Source organism: Heteronotia binoei, chromosome 19, assembly GCF_032191835.1.
Source record: "Heteronotia binoei isolate CCM8104 ecotype False Entrance Well chromosome 19, APGP_CSIRO_Hbin_v1, whole genome shotgun sequence".
Taxonomy (NCBI): domain Eukaryota; kingdom Metazoa; phylum Chordata; class Lepidosauria; order Squamata; family Gekkonidae; genus Heteronotia; species Heteronotia binoei.
The window spans coordinates 18,323,429-18,342,374 of record NC_083241.1 but is presented as its reverse complement, the minus strand read 5'-3'; the positions used below and the strand labels follow the sequence as shown (position 1 = coordinate 18,342,374).

General features: G+C 47.8%; 1 protein-coding gene across 1 annotated transcript in view; it reads left to right on the top strand.

Moving 5' to 3' along the window:
* Positions 1 to 18,891, top strand: part of KIF7 (kinesin family member 7) — a 47,335-nt gene extending 28,444 nt beyond the window's left edge. Inside the window, exons 10-18 of the mRNA XM_060260336.1 lie at positions 75 to 277; positions 663 to 860; positions 7,273 to 7,398; positions 8,746 to 8,922; positions 10,236 to 10,451; positions 12,383 to 12,589; positions 15,507 to 15,705; positions 15,790 to 15,936; positions 17,022 to 18,891. Coding sequence (XP_060116319.1) covers positions 75 to 277; positions 663 to 860; positions 7,273 to 7,398; positions 8,746 to 8,922; positions 10,236 to 10,451; positions 12,383 to 12,589; positions 15,507 to 15,705; positions 15,790 to 15,936; positions 17,022 to 17,377 — 1,829 coding nt within the window. The 3' untranslated portion in view covers positions 17,378 to 18,891. The remainder of the gene's footprint in view (positions 1 to 74; positions 278 to 662; positions 861 to 7,272; positions 7,399 to 8,745; positions 8,923 to 10,235; positions 10,452 to 12,382; positions 12,590 to 15,506; positions 15,706 to 15,789; positions 15,937 to 17,021) is intronic.
* The last annotated feature ends 55 nt before the right edge of the window (positions 18,892 to 18,946 follow it).

Here is an 18,946-nt window from a genome sequence, read left to right as displayed (position 1 = left end):
AGAATCCAGGTGCTTAAACTTTAGCTGCGGCCTGGTCTTCGAGAGGTAAATGTGGCATCTCTCGCACATTGCAGGCAAGCATGCACAGACCATGAACAAGGAGTACTGCCAGAAGATCTGTGACTTGGAGCAGGAGGCAGAGCAGGTGCGAGTGGAGCTGGGTGATAGCCAGAGACAGCTGCAGGAGCTGGAAGGCAAAGAGCCCCGGGACCCTGGAGAGAAGTGGAAGTTGCAGGAGTGCCGCAGCAAAGTGGCAGCGGCTCAAAGTAAGGCAAAGGTGAGTCCAGAGAATGCGTCTAGGCCAGAAGTGCTTTGCTGGATTTGGCCTCAGAACCTAATAGCAGACATTCGGGGAGGTTTGAGAGGCCTCTGCTTTGTGGAATCTTCATGCCTGGCTCTGATGGAGGTTTGAGAGGCCTCTGCTTTGTGGAATCTTCATGCCTGGCTCCGATGGAGGTTTGAGAGGCCTCTGCTTTGTGGAATCTTCATGCCTGGCTCTGATGTATGCACTGTCTTTGCATTGTAGAAAGCCCCAGAATGAACTGTGGGAGGGGCCATGGCTCAGAGCTTTTGCATGCAGGAGTCTGAGGTTCCAGTGAGAGTAGCCAAGACTGACCTTCATAGGCTCAGTACAAGGCAGCTCCATGTGTCTTCTGGAACAGGTTCTGCAGGAAAAGAAGCAGGCGACAGAGAGGCTGGCATCTCTTTCCACTCAAAGCGAGAAGCGGGTGCAGGAGCTGGAGAGGAATGTGCAACAGATGCGGCAGCAGCAGAGGCAGCTTCAGAGGCGGCTGCGAGAAGAGGTGGAGCAGAAGCGGCGTCTGGAGACAGAGATGCACAGAGGGCAGCATCGGGTCAAGGTGGAGACAGCTGGGCAGAGGGTGGCTATGCAGTGGGATGGGCCTTAAGGCTGGGCAGGGGGAATTGACTGTCTCAAGTGGAAGATGGCCATTAAAAAACCCCCCAATTTATTTACTGTTTCTTAAATACTTAACATTTTATAGTGCAGCAAACACTAGAGGATTACTATGGATGAGGAAAGGATTGAAGCTAGAAGGGATAAGGACGGGCAGAAAAGTGCAGGATATATCTTTTGAAATACAAATTATTAGTTATTGTAGAAAAGCTATGCAGTGCATTCAACATCAGACTGAGGGAAACATTAGATCTTCTTCGTGGTCTCTGTGCATCACACTGATGGGATATAGGCGCCCGCGCCGATCTCGATCGGTATTCTTGAAAGCTGCGGATTTCCGCGCCCCAGGCCCAGTGCGCATGCGCAGAAGCCCCACCGCGCATGCTCACAGGGACCGGAGCGGACATCCCGCCAGTTCTCTTCTGACCGCCGCTTGGATCAGTCGATCTCTCGCTACGGTCGGTAGAAATCCTTTCTTGGAAGTTGCTATTGTTGGATTTATCAGATATTTTATTTGGCTTAGTCCACACAACAGGCTTTTTAAAGACTAAGAGGCGGAAAGAAACATTTTGTTTCGGGACTTTTCTCCTCAGTTCTCTCTTCCCGCCCTTTCCCCCCCCCCTCCCCCCCGCATGGAAAAGCGGTGGGGATTTTTCAAGAGGTGCAGGAACTGCGGTAGCAAAATCGCTCCCCCAGACGGGCACGCTCTTTGTCTTTTTTGCCTGGGAGAGACACACATCCCTGACGCGTGTGCTCACTGCGCGAAGTTTTCCCGCCAAACGAAGAAAAACCGCGCGGGACGTTTAGCGGCGGCACTGATGGAAAAAGCTCTGTCGCCTAAGAAGATGTCGACGGCGCAGCACAAGCCGTCAACGTCGGAGTCGCTCGGCACCGACAAGAGCGCCCCCGACGCCGATCGCCCCACGAAGTCGGGCTCGGCATCAAGGTCCGCCTCCTCCACTCCTGCAAAACGGCCAAGGGAGGAGAAGGGACCTCAGCCGGAAGCGAAGAAGAAAAAGTCGGATAAGCATCGGTCGTCCGCGACTTCGCTCCCGACATCGCCATCGCCATCGGAATCGGCAGCGAGAGTTCCACCGTTGAAGCTATTCGCTTCCCCTCGCCGCCGTTCAAGCCCCCCGGTATTGGCATCGATGTCGACGCAAATCGCCATATCCTCCGACTCGGACCGCGACTTTGATCTATCGCAACGATCGGGAGCAGAAGGTAGTCCACCAGATACACATATGGTGGAGGACACTGTTCAATCCCGAACACCGACCCGAGACCCATCGGTCAGCCCCGATCATCGGCGGAACCGAAGCCCCAAAAAGGATCGACCCACTACACCTAGAGAAGACGGCGGGCGCGACTACTCAACCAGCCCTCGGCGTAGTCCCCGGGGTCGACATCGATCCCGAGATTCAGAGGAGAGATCCCGCGTCAGAGATCGATCTCCTCGGAAACCACCGCCCCCAATGTCATGGGATCAGCGGCAGTGGCAATACCTATACGGGTCGTGCCCTATGCCCTCCATGTTCCCCTGGTTCACACCCAGACCTCTGGATTGGGACCAGCAGTCTGAAGCATCGGTACGATCCCGGACGTCGTACAAGCCGAGGCATACTCCGTCGGCGTCGGTGTCAAAACCACCTGACACGACACCGCCAAGGACACAAAAGACTTCCCCACGACGGCGAAGTTCGGAGAGTCGAAAGACCCCTGAGTCACCAAAGGCTCCAGAGACGCCCAAACATTCCTCGGAGCACTCGGGCTCGGTAGAAGGCTCCCCCAGATCTGAGGAAGGTTCTCCCCGGGAAGACCAAGACATCTCCTCCCCAGAGGAACCGGCTCCATCAAGTAAAGTGGGCGAGGAGCTCCCCATATCCCCATCCGAGGACTTGAAATCGTATGGGGATCTAATTAGACGGATGGCACACACCCTGTCGCTACCGACGGTCCAACCAGAGCCGGTAGTCACCGACAACGTGTTCGATGTCGTCCAGCTAGACACCTCGACGGCCATCGCCTTACCGCTTACAACGGTCATGCTCCACACCACAAAATCGTCCTGGGACAAACCAGCTTCAACACCAATAAGCTCCCGCAGGCTGGACCATATGTATCGAGTCCAGGAATCCACAGCAGAGTTTTTATTTACCCACCCGAAACCAAACTCTGTAGTAGTGGCATCGTCCTCAAAGGCCAGAAAGACAAATGCTTCTCCCCCAGACAAAGAAGGGAAGAAACTAGACAACCTAGGCAGAAAGTTCTACACAGCAGGTTCGTTAGGAGTAAAAGTTGCAAACTATGGAGCGTGTATGGGCCGTTATCAATATGCCCTATGGGACCAATTGTCGGCTCTACCAGACCTGTCAGAACAAACCAAACAGGCAATGAAGAAAATCCAAAGGGAAGGCATTGCATTAGCAAAACAGCAAATCAATTCTGCCAAACACGCAGGTGACATTGCAGCAAAGACACTTACCTCAGCAATCACCCTAAGACGTCACTCTTGGTTGCGATCCACGGCGCTCCAGCAGGATACACAATCCTGCATCGAAGATCTCCCATTCGATGGAAGCGGATTATTCAGCTCCAATACCGATACCATACTGCAGGAGATGGATAAAAGTATTAAGACGTCACGCAATTTAGGGGTCCCCATCTCATCTAGGCCCCAAGGGAGACGCTCCTGGAACAAGCCGTGGAACAAGAAGCAGTTCCCCAAGCAGCCTACAGAACAACAATGGAGACCCAAGGGCTCCACACCTTACTCCAAACCTCCGTACAACCCCAAAACGAAGTACTCACCTACTTCATCACAGTCATCCAGACAAAAGGGGAGTAGACCGTCCAAACAGGGTCTTTGACTGCCCTTCCCCCTGTTTTATCCCTTCCCCTTCGGACCCGGACCATACCAGACTTTTCCCTTATTTCCAGGCATGGTCCATAATCACTACGGACAAATGGGTCTTGTCGATAATCCGGATGGGTTATCAAATAGAATTCAGAGAAAACCCTACAGTTCCCACCGTCATCTACACCAGGGTGTCCCTCACACTACAGACAGAGGTTCAATCCTTGCTCGAGAAAGATGCAATAGAACGGGTGCCAGTCAACCAGATTGGACAAGGTTTTTACTCCCGATATTTCACCATCCCCAAAAAAGATGGAGGCCTTCGGCCCATTATGGACCTACGAGGCCTGAACCATTTCATACCAAACCAGAAATTCAGAATGGTCTCCCTACAAAACATCCTACCCCTACTGAACCAAGGGGATTGGATGGCCACACTGGACCTGCAAGATGCCTACTTTCATGTAACTATACACCACGACTACAGGAAGTTCCTCAGGTTTGCAGTTGGAGACTCCCACTACCAATACAAAGCCTTGCCTTTTGGCCTCTCCACGGCACCGAGAGTTTTTACAAAGACCATGGTGGTGGTGGCAGCTCATCTACGTCTACAAGGGATCACTATCTTTCCTTACATAGACGATTGGCTGCTGGTGGCGAGTTCGAAACCCCTACTACTACAGCACATAGAAGTCACCTTAACCCTTCTGCAAACCTTAGGCCTACAGGTCAACCTAAAGAAATCGGCACTGCAACCCGCTCAGAGGGTGCAATTCATAGGGGCCATTCTGGACTCACAAGTTTGCAGGGCATTCCTCCCGGCACAAAGAGCGGAGGATATCCAATCCCTAATACATGTGTTCTTAGTCAACCCTACAGTCACAGCGTTCCAAGTCCAACGCCTCCTGGGCTTAATGGCAGCGACCACGGCAGTACTGAAATTCGCCAGATTCCACATGCGAATGCTACAGTTATGGTTTCTGCGCGTGTTCAACTGTCAGACAGACCTCCCCTCACGCCAACTGACGGTCCCAACGTCAGTAATCTGGACTCTATACTGGTGGCAGGAAAAGCAGAACCTCCTCCAAGGAGCCCCATTTCACAGGCAGACTCCCACATTCACCATAACGACGGATGCATCCTTATGGGGCTGGGGAGCACATGCGAACGATATGTGTGTGGGGGGCAGATGGCCTCAGGGCCTTCTCCGCTGCCACATCAATTTCCTAGAGCTGCTGGCCATACATCATGCCATTCTCTCATTCAGACACCAGATTGTGGGGAGAACGGTAGCGATCTTGACAGACAACACCACAGCCCTATCTTATGTAAACAGACAAGGCGGCACAGTCTCAAGGAAGTTATGCCTTCTAGCGCTACAGATTTGGGAAATCTGCAGAGAGTCGAACGTTACCCTAGTAGCCACTCACCTACCGGGCAATCTGAATGCCTGTGCGGATTACCTCAGTCGGGGAGGGGCCTCACTCCACGAGTGGGAACTCAACTGGGAGTTCCTCCTACCGGTGTTCCAGAAGTGGGGCACACCGGAAGTGGATGTCTTTGCCACACGCAACACCGCAAAATGCGACAAGTTTTGCTGCAGAGGGGGTGCAGACCCTCTGTCGTTGGGAGATGGGTTACTGATCCCATGGACTCGCTTGCATGTGTACCTCTTTCCACCAGTCCCGCTAATTACGAGGGTGATTCACAAGATTCAACTCGAACACCCCAAGGGGATTCTCATCACACCGTGGTGGCCCAGACAGCAGTGGTTCTCTCCGATACTGAGGCTGTCTCGCGGAATGTTCCACCAATTTCCGATGAGCCCAGACCTTCTACTGTCACACGAGGGACGAGTGATTCACCACGACGTGCCTCACTTGAAACTCACGGCATGGAGGCTGGTGTGACGACATTGTCCGATAGAGCCCGGGACGTTATGTTGAATAGTAGAAAATCATCCACGAGAAAATCATATGATTATAAATGGACAAGGTTTATCCAATTTGTGAACAAAACTAACAGGGAACCCAAGACAGCAGGCCTCCCACTAGTTCTGGACTTTCTACTCTCACTCCTTGACAGGGGACTAACGGTGTCATCTGTGAGAGTGTACTTAGCAGCCATATCGGCTAACCATGAACAACTTGAAGGCCACTCTGTGTTCTCACACCCTGATACTAAACGGTTCTTAAAGGGCTTGGCCAAGTTGTACCCTGCGGTGCGAATCCCAGCCCCTGCTTGGGACCTCCCAGCGGTACTACGGGCATTAACGGGAAAACCCTTCGAACCCATGGCGACATGTTCCTTGCAATTACTGTCCTGGAAAACAGCCTTCTTAGTGGCCGTTACCTCTGCTCGCAGGGTTGGTGAACTGGCAGCGCTGCGCTGCGATGACCCATATTTAAAATTCAGTACGGAAGGAGTGTGCTTACGTCCTGATGTAACATTTCTTCCGAAAGTAACGTCTGCTTTTCACCTGAATGCAGAAATATGCCTACCCACATACTTTCCTAATCCAAGTACAGACTCCGAAAGGAGACTCCATACACTGGATGTGAAAAGGGCTCTCTCATTCTACTTGCATAGAGTGAGACCTGGACGAAGGGACCCTAGACTCTTTGTCTCGTACTCCACAACATCGCAAGGTGTAAGAGTTTCGTCGCAGCGAATCTCTAGGTGGTTAACCGAGACTATAAAACTGTGCTACCTGTTGAACAAGCAACCTCTGCCAAGACAGATTAGAGCTCATTCCACGAGAGCCCTAGCTACTTCGGCAGCCTTTATGAGAGGAATACCACTGAAAGACATTTGTGATGCTGCCACTTGGTCCTCCTCGCATACGTTTATCAACCATTATGCGCTGGACCTGAACTGGCGTAGACGCTCATCTGTGGGCCGTGCGGTGCTTCAAGAGGTTTCTCGCTGATGGACCGTTGCACCCTCCTCCAGGTAGGACTTTGGCTTGCTAATCTCCCATCAGTGTGATGCACAGAGACCACGAAGAAGATAAACAGGTTTCCTACCTGTAACTGATGATCTTCGAGTGGTCATCTGTGCAGTCACACTACCCGCCCTCCTTCCCCTCCGCTGCCGGTCCATCTATAAGGGCTTACGCAGCGGTCAGAAGGAACTGGCGGGATGTCCGCTCCGGTCCCTGTGAGCATGCGCGGTGGGGCTTCTGCGCACTGGGCCTGGGGCGCGGAAATCCGCAGCTTTCAAGAATACCGATCGAGATCGGCGCGGGCGCCTATATCCCATCAGTGTGACTGCACAGATGACCACTCGAAGATCATCAGTTACAGGTAGGAAACCTGTTTTTATGTTTGCTAAATCGAAAGGACACCAGATCATTTAATTGTATTTTTTGCCTTTAACTAGCCCCGCCTTTGAGGGAGGGAGACATCTTTGGGTGCCAGATATTAATGGCATATGGTAAAACTCTGCTGCGTGATCCTTTTGGTCTAATAATGTCTCTCCCCACCCCCACCCCCCACAGGAACTGGAGCTGAAACATGAACAGCAGCAGAAGATCCTGCGCCTCAAGACGGAAGAAATTGCCGCTTTCCAGAGGAAGCACCGGAGCGGAAGCAATGGCTCCGTGATCAGCCTAGAGCAGCAGCAGGTAAAGGACAGCAGCAGCAGCAGCTTTGCTGGGTGTCATCAGGCTCTGTAAAAGGATCACAAGCTGCAGTAAGGCAGAATCCATTCATGGACTCTCATAGTGGGAAAGAGATGCTAACTGGTAGTGAAGTAGACGACTGCAGATTTATACCCCACCCTTCTCTCTGAATCAGAGACTCAGAGCCACTTACAGTCTCCTATATCTTCTCCCCCCACAACAGACACCCTGTGAGGTGGGTGGGGCTGAGAGAGCTCTCACAGCAGTTGCCCTTTCAAGGACAACTCCTGCGAGAGCTATGGCTAACCCAAGGCCATTCCAGCAGGAACTCATGCAGAAGGAGTGGGGAATCAAATCTGGTTCTCCCAGATAAGAGTTTGCATGCTTAAACTGGCTCTGCACCAAACTGGCTCTACACTTATCTGGTTCTCCCAGATAAGAGTTTGCACACCAAACTGGCTCTGCACCAAACTACACCAAAGAGTTTTGATGTTTTCTGCAACAATATCTTGCTACCTCTGAGATTATTTTTGTCTGTCCCTTCCTCTGGCCATGGAGAATTGCTTTGCTGAGAGGTACAGGGAAGAGTTTAATTGTACTGGTTTAATTGTGTAGATACTGTGAGCCGCCCTGAGTCCGCTTGCGGAGAGGGCGGGATATAAATCAAATGTAATAAATAAATAATAAATAAGAGATATTGTTGCAGATCCAACTACAGGAAGAGAAGGTAGCAGCCTATTTTTGGAGCAACCTGCAACCTTATACAGAGCACCTTCTCCTACACATACTTTTTTTTCTCCTAGGAATTACATAAGCATATATCATCTTTGGGAACTAACCAGTGCCTTTGTGACATCAAGCAACTATTACATCAGTTCATACCCTGCTTTCAAACCTATTTGTATGTGTTAACTAATAGCAAAAACTACTGCACTTAAGAAGTCAAATGCTGGGCACACACATGTGAGAAGAGGTAGCACGCCTCCTGTCTCAACTGTTTCAATATCTTTCCTTATTATTCCCGCTATTCATTTTGCTAATTAATTTAGCATGGTTTCTGGATGGTAGGCAAACTAGGCAATTGCGGGGGTGCTGAATTGGGTGCTACAATTCATCTGCTTTTGAAAATTGGTTATCCAGGGGAGTGCCAGATAGCCTGGAGGGTAGATTCCCTTTTTGTTTTGGATTTAGGCCCCAGCAATAACCATTTCTTTGCTTTGATGCTCCTCCTCTTCCAGCCATTTTCCAAGGGCAGCTGTGGTTAGGATGTTATTTGCAGGATCCTTTGCAATCATCCTTTCTTGGAAGCTGAATCCTTCTAATAAGGCTCCTCTCTTGCTGTTTCCTCAGAAAATCGAGGAGCAGAAGAAGTGGTTGGATTCAGAGATAGAGAAAGTCCTTGAGCATCGCCAAGCCTTGAATGAGCTGGAAGATGAGCTGTCAAAACGTGAAACCATTGTGGTAAAAAAGGAAGCTCTCCTTCAGGAGAAGAACGGCCTGGAAAATAAGAGACTTCGCTCAAGTCAGGTGGGGGTCAGCCAGTCAGCAACTATATTTTATTTTCTAGCATCTGTCATGATCCTAGGCCTAGTGAGGCCTACAGGCTCCAGAGAAGCCTGTGTAGGAGTGGTTTGTGGGCCTACATCTCCCAGGATCCCTTCTGTCCCTATGATTGGGTGAAAGTGGTTTTGGAGAGAAAACTGGCCCAAAGGGGTGGGACCTGGGAGAAAAGCATAAAAAGGCCAGGCTGCAGACAAAGAGGGTGGTTATCTCTGGAGCTGGAGGCAGATTGCAGCCAGAGAGGGATCTATCATCCAAGGTGAGTTGGTTTGAAGTTAGAAGGGAATGTTTTAGTTGTGTCAGGGCTGTTTATTTCTTTGTTTCAACTTTTAGTGTATTTCTTTGCTCACTGCTGCACTAAAAGGTTTTACAACCCACTTATTGTTTTTGGGCACTTATAATAAACTGTTGTAATCATTAAACTGTCTGGATCCTCATGTCCCTTTGGTCATGGTTAAAAGGTACTTGCTAGTAAGAAAGATACAGGGGTTGGGCGCGTGCTCTGGGCCCTTACCAGTGTGGTGGCAGCCAGTAGAAGGCCATTCTGGTTCCCTGCTGTGTGACAGCATATGTGAAGTGTAACTATTTCATTTGTTTCAATAACTGCATCATCAAAATTAAAGGGACATTGCAATAATCTACTGGTGTTCAAAAGTGAGGAAGAGAATATTTTATACACCCCAGATAAGGCTACAGTCCCTTAACTTGCTGCAGAAGGAGAGCAAGAGCAAGTGGCTATGTCAGCTTTCCCTTCCTGTGGGCAGTGACACTGGCTTTGAACATCACATCACATGAGAGAGAGAGAGAGAGAGAGAGATTGGCCATGCAGCTGACTAAGGTACTGTATGGAGGCAGGGGGCATGACCAGTTTGCTCACTCCTGCTCTCTCCTAAGCCGTGAACATGCATGCACCAGGTTAGGATTGTGGGAATAAAACAGGTAAGACCATATGTTTTCCAGAGCTACTTGAAAGGAGGGACAGAAATATGATTAATAAATGTCCTTTAGTCTTTTTGTATTTTACAATAACAATATTTCTGTTCCATGTCTGCTCTCTTTAGTTCAAGCGAAAGAACAAATTAGAGCTGTTTTCTTCTTTGTCAAAATCTTGTCCAAAGAAGCCATCATAACTGCTTCTGCATGGAATTAAATAGATTCAACTCTGTGAATTCCCTGCTTTGAGGAACAAACATAACAGAACGGTCAGAGAATGCAGAGAGCTTGGGCTGGAAGCAGGAGATCAGTTTCCTGAGAACTGCTTTCTTCTCTCTCTGCTTCAGGCCCTGAATGATGACATCATGCGGGTGGCCAGCCGCCTGGACTATCTAGAAAAGGAACTCATGCAGAAGAGCGGACAGCTTTGCCACAGTAGTGACAAAGACCAGCAGCAGATCCGGAAAGAAATTAACAGCTTGCGTCAAGAGAAGGACCAGTTGCTTAAACAAAGGCTGGAGATAGACAACAAGCTCCGGCAGGGCACCTTGTTGTCCCCTGAGGTGAACAGGGCACCACCTGAACAGCCCAGCTTAGCATGGCCTCATCAGAGTTTAGGAGCTAAGCAGGGTTGGCCATGGTCAGCGTTTGGATGGGAGACCACTAATAAGGAAGTTCAGGGTTGCTCTGCAGAAGGAGGCCATTCATGTCAAACCACCTCTGTCTGTCTCTCTCCTGGAATGTCCTGTGGGTGGGGTTGCCGTGAGTCAGTTGCAGCTTGAAAGCACGGTCTTCTTTCCTTGCAGGCACCAGTAGGTGTGCTTTAAGCTTAGTGAGGACTGCATATCCCTCACTTACTTTTTGTAATACTTTAAGGAGGTTTTACTGGCACAATGAAACCACGCTCCATTTCTCTTGCTATGTTAATCATGACAATCTCTGAAAAGTAATACCTGAGTTTTGAAGGTGGTTGCTAGGTGAAGCCTAGCCTACAGAAATTGCAAGGCTGCATAGTCAAGCTGGTCTTGTTTAGACGTCTTTGGGGAATGAATGACATGATGGAACATTGTACTGCCCCAAAACGTTTCCTGCATAGGGGAAACAATTTTGCACTAACTGCTTCCCTCCTTCATGTGCTGGTAAGGACTTCCTTTTCATGAGGAAGCTTTGTAACACGCACCCCCCAAACACATTTGCACTGTGCAGTGATACAGGCCATGAACAGTTTGCCAGTAACTGTAAGCAAGCATACTTACACATATGGGCACAACCATGAGAAGGGATTTCAAATCTAACCCATAAACAACCAATTGCATCCATGGCCTCAGTTCATACTAGAGGGCAAGGAGAAGGATTTTAATCCTGAAATCCCCTTTTTTGTTTCACTGATCAAACCTCACTTATTTGGCATTTTAAAAGGGGCAAAGCAAGGCGTTTCGATTAGTTAATCAAAAAACAAAGGCTATCCCCATTGCATGTGTGCAGTTCACTCTTGCTCACTTTCTAATACACTTCTTTATTTCAGAGAGAATCCCCAGAACTACTTTGCAGTTGCCCCACTTATTCCTGCTTTTTTGTAGTACATACTGATTCTAGTCTGGATATTACAAGTTCAGTTGTTTTAAGAAGTGGGCATAAGTTCTGGAAGCGTGCCTCTGTCTCCTTGAAATAAAAATGTGGAACAAACTGTGCATAATTGTTGGACACAGGTATTTGGAGAGAAACAATTAGCTACAGTATGTCACAGAAGTGAGTACACCCCCTCACATTTTGTAAATATTTAAGTATATCTTTTCATGTGACAACACTGAAGAAATGACACTTGGCTACAATGTAAAGTAGTGAGTGACCAGTATGAGGGAGAGCGATAACCTGCTCCCCCTTCACACCTGATACCTTGTACCACTAACGAGTCACATGACACCAGGGAGGGAAAACAGCGACTTGGGCCCCATTTGGACATTATCACTTAGGGGTGTATTCACTTTTGTTGCCAGCAGTTTAGACATTAATGGCTTTGTGTTGCGTAATTTAGAGGGGACAGCACATTTACACTGTTATACAAGCTGTAGACTCACTACTTTACATTGTAGCCAAGTGTCATTTCTTCAGTGTTGTCACATGAAAAGATATACTTAAATATTTACAAAACGTGAGGGGATGTACTCACTTCTGTGACAGACTGTATATCTTATTATTGGGAAATTTGGTGAGAAGAATATGAACTGAAGGATCTAGGAGGGGTATCAAGTCTCTAAGACATGGTGTTTATGTTTGTGCCTGGCAGTTTTGTGCTAATGAGCCCCCCCCCCTCCCCTACACACGTTTTCCTGGATACTCTGTTGAACAGATGGCTGCTCAGCTAAGACTTTGTTAGGTGGTTCTGGGCAAATCTTAAGATAGCCTCCATTCTACAAAAGGGACTGCAAATCTCTTGCAGAAGTAGAAATTAGTGCTTGCTAGAGTGACATTTTCTTCCTTCATCTTTTTTTAGGAGGAACGGATTCTCTTCCAGCTAGATGAGGCCATTGAGGCTCTGGATGCTGCCATCGAGTACAAAAATGAATCAATCACTTGCCGGCAGCGTGTCCTGCGATCATCTGCCAGCCTCCTGTCCCAGTGTGAGATGAACCTCATGGCCAAACTCAGTTACCTCTCTTCATCTGAGACCCAGGCATTGCTCTGCAAATACTTTGATAAGGTAAATGTTAAAGCATAGCCCTGTCCAGTGCAGCAGGTTGCTGTCTAGCTCTTAATCAGTTTCCTCCCCCCCCCAACAGCATATCAATTTTCTCAATACATAATGTAACCTGGACTTGATCAGAGTATGAAATACTGTAGAAGAAGATGATATTGGATTTATATCCGGCCCACTCCGAAGAGTCTCAGAGCGGCTCACAAGGTAAAGGAAGGTAAAGGAGATTGTGAGCCGCTCTGAGACTCTTCGGAGTGGAGGGCGGGATATAAATCCAATATCATCTTCTTCTTCTTCCCTTCCTCCCCCACAACAGACCCCCTGTGAGGTGGGTGGGGCTGGAGAGGGCTCTCACAGCAGCTGCCCTTTCAAGGACAACCTCTGCCAGAGCTCTGGCTGACCCAAGGCCATTCCAGCAGGTGCAAGTGGAGGATTGGGGAATCAAACCCTGTTCTCCCAGATAAGAGTCCACACACTTAACCACTACACCAAACTGGCTCTCAAGTATTGACTATAACTGCCAAAACAATAAAAGCTGGCAAAAGGTATTATATAGTATGGAGGTATTATGCCAGTATGGAGCTGGCAAAAGGTATTGTATAGTTTAGATAGTCCAGTATCTATACTGGAGGAAAACTGCCATAGCATTCTTGAAAAACACCTATCTCCTCTGTCTATCCCATTTCAGTTACTTAAGAGGCAATTAGTATCAGTGCATCAGTTTAAGTGCCTCACATAAACTTAGCCAGTGTGGATTTAAAACTGCCTGTGTGTCGTGTAGTGGTCAGATCACTGGACTAGGATCTGGGAGACCCAGCTTTGATTCCCCACTCTACCTACAGAAGTTTGCTGGGCGACCTCATGGTTTTTATAAAACCTAACTTACCTCATGCCTTTTATAAAGATAAAATGTAGGACTGGAGAACAAAATATGCCATTTTGGGTGCCACTGAGGAGAAAGGCAGGGAAGAAAATGAAGCTATACGCATCACAATTCTTTACATGTGTACTGAATTCAGCGTCCCACTGAGTTCTGTGGAGCATACTCCCAAAGTCGGTTTCTCTCTCTGTTCTATTATAAAAACAAAATTTTTAAAGCAGATTTGGTACTGTAATTCCTGAAAATTACCACAGAAATTGAAAACCTTTTGAGCTGCTATTCACATTTGTTTTAATTTTAATTCTTCTGTCTTTATAACATTTTCTAAATGATGTCTTTAGAAATGTCCAATGTTTCTCCAGTGTTAGTGGTGCCAGATAAAGCCCACACCAGAGCAGGGGGCTGGGTCAAGTGCATGGTTATATTTTTGCCAATTAGAATCATAAGAGTTGGAAGGGGCCATACAGGCCATCTAGCCCAACCCCCATGCGCAGTGCAGAATCAGCCTAGAGCATCCCTGACAAGTGTTTGTCCAGCCACTGCTTAAAGACTGCCAATGAGAGGGAGCTCACCACCTCCCTAGGTAGCCAATTCCACTGTTGAACAACTCTTAGTGTAAAATGTTTTTTCCTAATATGCAGCCCTAGTATCTTCCTACCCATAATTTAAACCCATTATTGTGAGTCCTCTCCTCTGTGCTACCAACAGGAACAGCTCCCTGTCTCCACTAAGTGACAGCTCTTCAGATACTTCAAGAGAGCAATCATGTCTCCCTTCAACCTCCTCTTCTCCAGACTGAACAGTCCACAAACCAGCCAGAAAGCAGTTTTCCATTATTTTCCCAAGCCTGGGGAAAACACCTTAGGAAATGTTCTCTCAGAATTACAGAGTGAACGTAAATGATATTATATGGTTGTGCCATTTCTTTTAAAACACAGCACTTTCCATTTCTGCATGACACCACTTCTGTTTTCATCTTTTACTAACCTTTGACCATTTCAGCCATAACTTCTGGTGTTCTGAAGAATACAAGAACTTCTTTGCCTGGACAAAACCAAAGTTGATCTAGTCTAACAATTTGTTTCCTACAGTGACAAATCAGATGCCACAAGATACTCCAAACCAGGGCATGGCAACATAGCTGTAAATTGCCAGCATCTGGAAGATGCAGTTATAGTACCTCTAAACCTGAGGGCTTTATCTAGTTATGTAACAGGCCAGTGGAAACGAATCTGCCTAAATTAGAGGCAAATGAGTTTGGCAATACCACCTGGTCTTTCAGGTATACTTAGGGATGCCAGCCTCCAGAATTACAGCTCATTTCCAGACTACAAGAGGTTAGTTCCCCTGGAGCTTTGGAGGGTAGACTGTAAAGCATTGGACCCCCACTGAGGTCCCTTTCTTCCCCAGCCTCCATCCCCAAATCTCCAAGAGTTTTCCAACCTGGAGGTGGCAACCCTAGAATTTGCTACTGTGCTCTTGCTCTTTTCTACTTTTAAAGCAATGGGTTCCCCTCCCCTAGCTGGGAAGCTCCCTCCTCAAGGGCAGGGACACACATGTCCAGGCGCCCATTTCCCTGATGCCTACTCCCTTCCTGAAGACTCATCCCTCTCCTGGCCTACTGACGGTGATGGCCTTCTTGCACCATTTCTCCTCCTTTCTGTTCTGCTCGCCTGTTTCCAGCCCAGCAGGTACTTCATTATGGGAAGGGGAGTGAAGGGCAGGATGGATGACACTGCTCCTGCCCAGGCAGGCTGCCAGTTCAGGGCGTGTAGCAAGGTGGCCTCCTGCAAGCCTGCCTCCCAGATGGCTGGCTCAGGCCAGGGACAATGCAGCCTTCTTGTTCCCTCTGGGAGCCCGGTGGCTTCCCCTGGCTGGTGGCCTTCAGGGTCTCCTCGAGGAAGGAGACAGGCCTCCCTCTGGGAGTGCTCCTGACCTGGTCTGCCATGTCTCCTTCTCCAACTGCTGTGCCCCCCCCCCCTTCACCACAGCCAGTGAAATCATTAATTGAGGTTGTTTTTTTGCATCCTTGGTTCTGGCCAGGTGGTGACTCTGCGAGAGGATCAGCACAAGCAACACATTGCCTTTTCGGAGTTAGAGATGCAGCTGGAGGAGCAGCAGCAGCTGGTGCTCTGGCTGGAAGTGGCGTTGGAGCGCCAGCGCCTGGAGATGGACCGCCAACTGACCCTGCAGCAGAAGGAGCATGAACAGAACATTCAGCTTCTGCTGCAGCATATCCAGGGTAAACAGAGGACCTTTTGTAGTACCTGCTTCATTGCTTGGTTTTTTGATGTCTAACCAATTTTTGTCTTTGTATCTCTTACAGAGCATGTGGAAGAAAGACAGGCAACCAGTAGGCTTCAGTTCCAAAGTATGATCCAAGCCCTGGAGAAGGAATTGGCCCACAGCATGTGGGTAAACCAAGAACTGAACCAGAAGCTGAGTACAAGCCTTCTGGGAGGCCAAGGCAGAGGTAAAGGATAGTTGTTGGAGCAGCAAAGTCTTTATGCAGCTGTTTTGCACCACCAGCCAAGTATATGGCGTTGTCTGTATTTGACAGGCAAAGCAAGGTAGCTTCATCTGATAGGACAGGGGTGACCAACGGTAGCTCTCCAGATGTTTTTTGCCTACAACTCCCATCAGCCCCAGCCAGCATGGCCAATGGCTGGGGCTGATGGGAGTTGTAGGCAAAAAAAAAATCTGGAGAGCTGTCGGCCACCCCCGATAAAAAGTCAGCCCAATGGCTGGGTTGTTATTTGGGGTCGTCCTGCCTGTTGGAAGAAACTTCTATTACCAGGAGGCGGCTGGTATCATTATTATTATTATAGAAGTAGCTGTTCAGAACAAAAGGAACAGGGTGGAGTGGCTTGGCATCCTTATATGCTGCTGTTTTAGACCAGCTTTGGCTCTCACTCATGTGTTATGTGGGAAGGGCTCTCCAAGTCAGAACACTACAGCTGTACATCTCAGGTTCTGGGATTGGATTGGACCTTAGTTCTGGTGAAGTGGCAACCCTACATTTGGGTTGTAATGCTGCAGGCATGGGGTCATAGGCTGCTCCAGGCCCTTCCCTCCATCCCTGTATCTAGAAAACAGGCAAGATAAGATCTATTCTAGCTTGTTCCCTGGCATTGGGATACTAATTGGAATGACTTTTTTAAAGTGGAGAAACATTTGCTCACATTATACCTAATCTGCAGCAGTACAGAGCTATGCTCTTCTTCATAAAACTTGAATTCAGGGAATAGCGCAGAAGAGGCAGGAGTTTTGAGGACTAGTTGGAACATGATCCAAGTCCCCATTCCCTGACTGCTTCAATCTCAATCCAGAATGTCAAATTTAGCTTCTTCATAGCTATGGAAACAGCAGCAGTGGAGGCTAGAAATAGGTTTTCAGTAAAAATGAGGTGAAGGTAAGGTGTTTGGGAATAATGTTCGAATTACTGGCTATTGAATTATTTCCTTTGCATATCTGCAGCACCCCTATTTATTGGGCATTCAGTCCTGTTTTGTAAGAGGTCAGAAGGTTTATACCACAAAATACTTTCCTCTGTTATAGGAATGGAAAGGAACATAGGCAGGGACAGACCAGCTTCACTTAGAATGCAAGAAAACTTCAGCACAAACTGCATGCTGGAACCACCAGTGGAGAAGCCCAGGGACTTGGTGCATGCACCTTTACCATCCACTTGGAAGCGCTCTTCGCAGTCCCCTGCCAACACACTATTACCAGAAGACTTTAACCAGAAGAACATTGAGTTTCTGCTCCAAGCTGGTCAGGCAAGGAAAATATCCCCACCCTTAAACTTCGCTCCTGTTTTGAAATCTCGCAAGGAATTGTATAGAGCGGCTTTGAATGTTTTTCCTGGACTGTCTGGCTCAGCAATCATAGATGTCAGGAAGAATCCACTCTAGGTAGTACCTTCAAGGGATATGTACCTTGAAAAGAATTCAGTATTTTTCAGATCTGAATATCAGGGGCCTGAAACGTATCAGTATTCCTAGTTTGGTATTCAGATCAGGTAATTCTAGGATTCCAGTAATATTCAGCTCCATTATTCCTTATGAGGAATCTTTCTTCTAGGGCTTAAAAAAAGAGCAAATGGCACCAACATTGTAGTGGAGCTGTTACTTGTCCGTTAGATAACCTCTAAATTTCAAGTGAATTGGACCTTTTGTATTGAGCAAGGTGCCCTCAGCAAACTTCCATTGTTTCTTATAGGATGGGGAATTCCATGCTTTCTCTAGGGCAAAGAATAGCCAAAGGTACAAGAACAAGCAAAGCAATCACTGGCCAAAAACTATTCAAAGCAGACAGAATTATCAGGCCTAGAGAGCCAGTGCAGGACAATGTGGCAAGCCTAACACAACGTGAGACTTCAAGCCAATGTCAAGCGAGAGAATCCTCCAAACTGAACAATGTCAAGTCAGACAAATGTAAAATCTGAGCAGACATAAAACATAAGAATTCGCTGCAAAGCTCAAACCCAACCTAACCCAAGGAAAAAGCACAGTGTTGCAATACCAGCAGATTTCACAGGACAGAATCAAAACCAAACCGACATGACAAGCTGATACCCTCAGAAGATAGACAGACACACAGAATTTTTTTTTAAAAAACAACATCCTGGGAGCCTTCAAATGCCAACTTCCAACATTTACGGTTACTCCTGAATATTTTCAGACACCCAAATATATCTGGAAAATACTTTTTCAGATATATATTCAGACCAGATAGATCTGAATGCACATCTTTAGTATCTTCTAAAAGCTGCTTTGGTTCAGAAGTCTGGGCATATGCTAGGGCAAATGCTTCTTTAGAAAAACACACATCAAGCTGGCTTGATACTGATACTTTGAGTAGAGCATCTTCCCCCAGCCCTAAACTCAGCACAGCACAGGTAAAAAGCTTCACATTTTGGTGCTTCTTAGGCATAGATGAAGTAAAAGCAAACAGTCTCATGGAGAGCCGGTTTGGTGTAGTGGTTAAGTGCGTGGACTCTTATTTGGGAGAACCGGGTTTGATTCCCCACTCCTCCACTTGCACCTGCTGGAATGGCCTTGGGTCAGCCATAGCTCTGGCAGAGGTTGTGCTTGAAAGGGCAGCTGCTGTGAGAGCCCTCTCAGCCCCACCCACCTCACAGGGTGTCTGTTGTGGAGGGAGAAGATATAGGAGATTGAGTCTCTGATTCAGAGAGAAGGGCGGGGTATAAATCTGCAATTCTTCTTCTTTTATAAGGGGAGCCTTGTGTTCCAATTCTGGGAACTCCCCATAAGAAAGACCACCGCCTCTGGCACAAGAGCTCCTTCTTTATTTAGAGGTGGGAGACAGTCACAGATTTGCTGTCTTAAGTGATGATGGAGAGACCAATGTGTACATTGCTTTTTTTATACTGTAACTTTTTAATAAACAAGCAACCTTTCTGTAAGCCATTGTGTGGTGGTCAATTTATGGCAACCTCAATTAAACTAGTCTGAATTCCT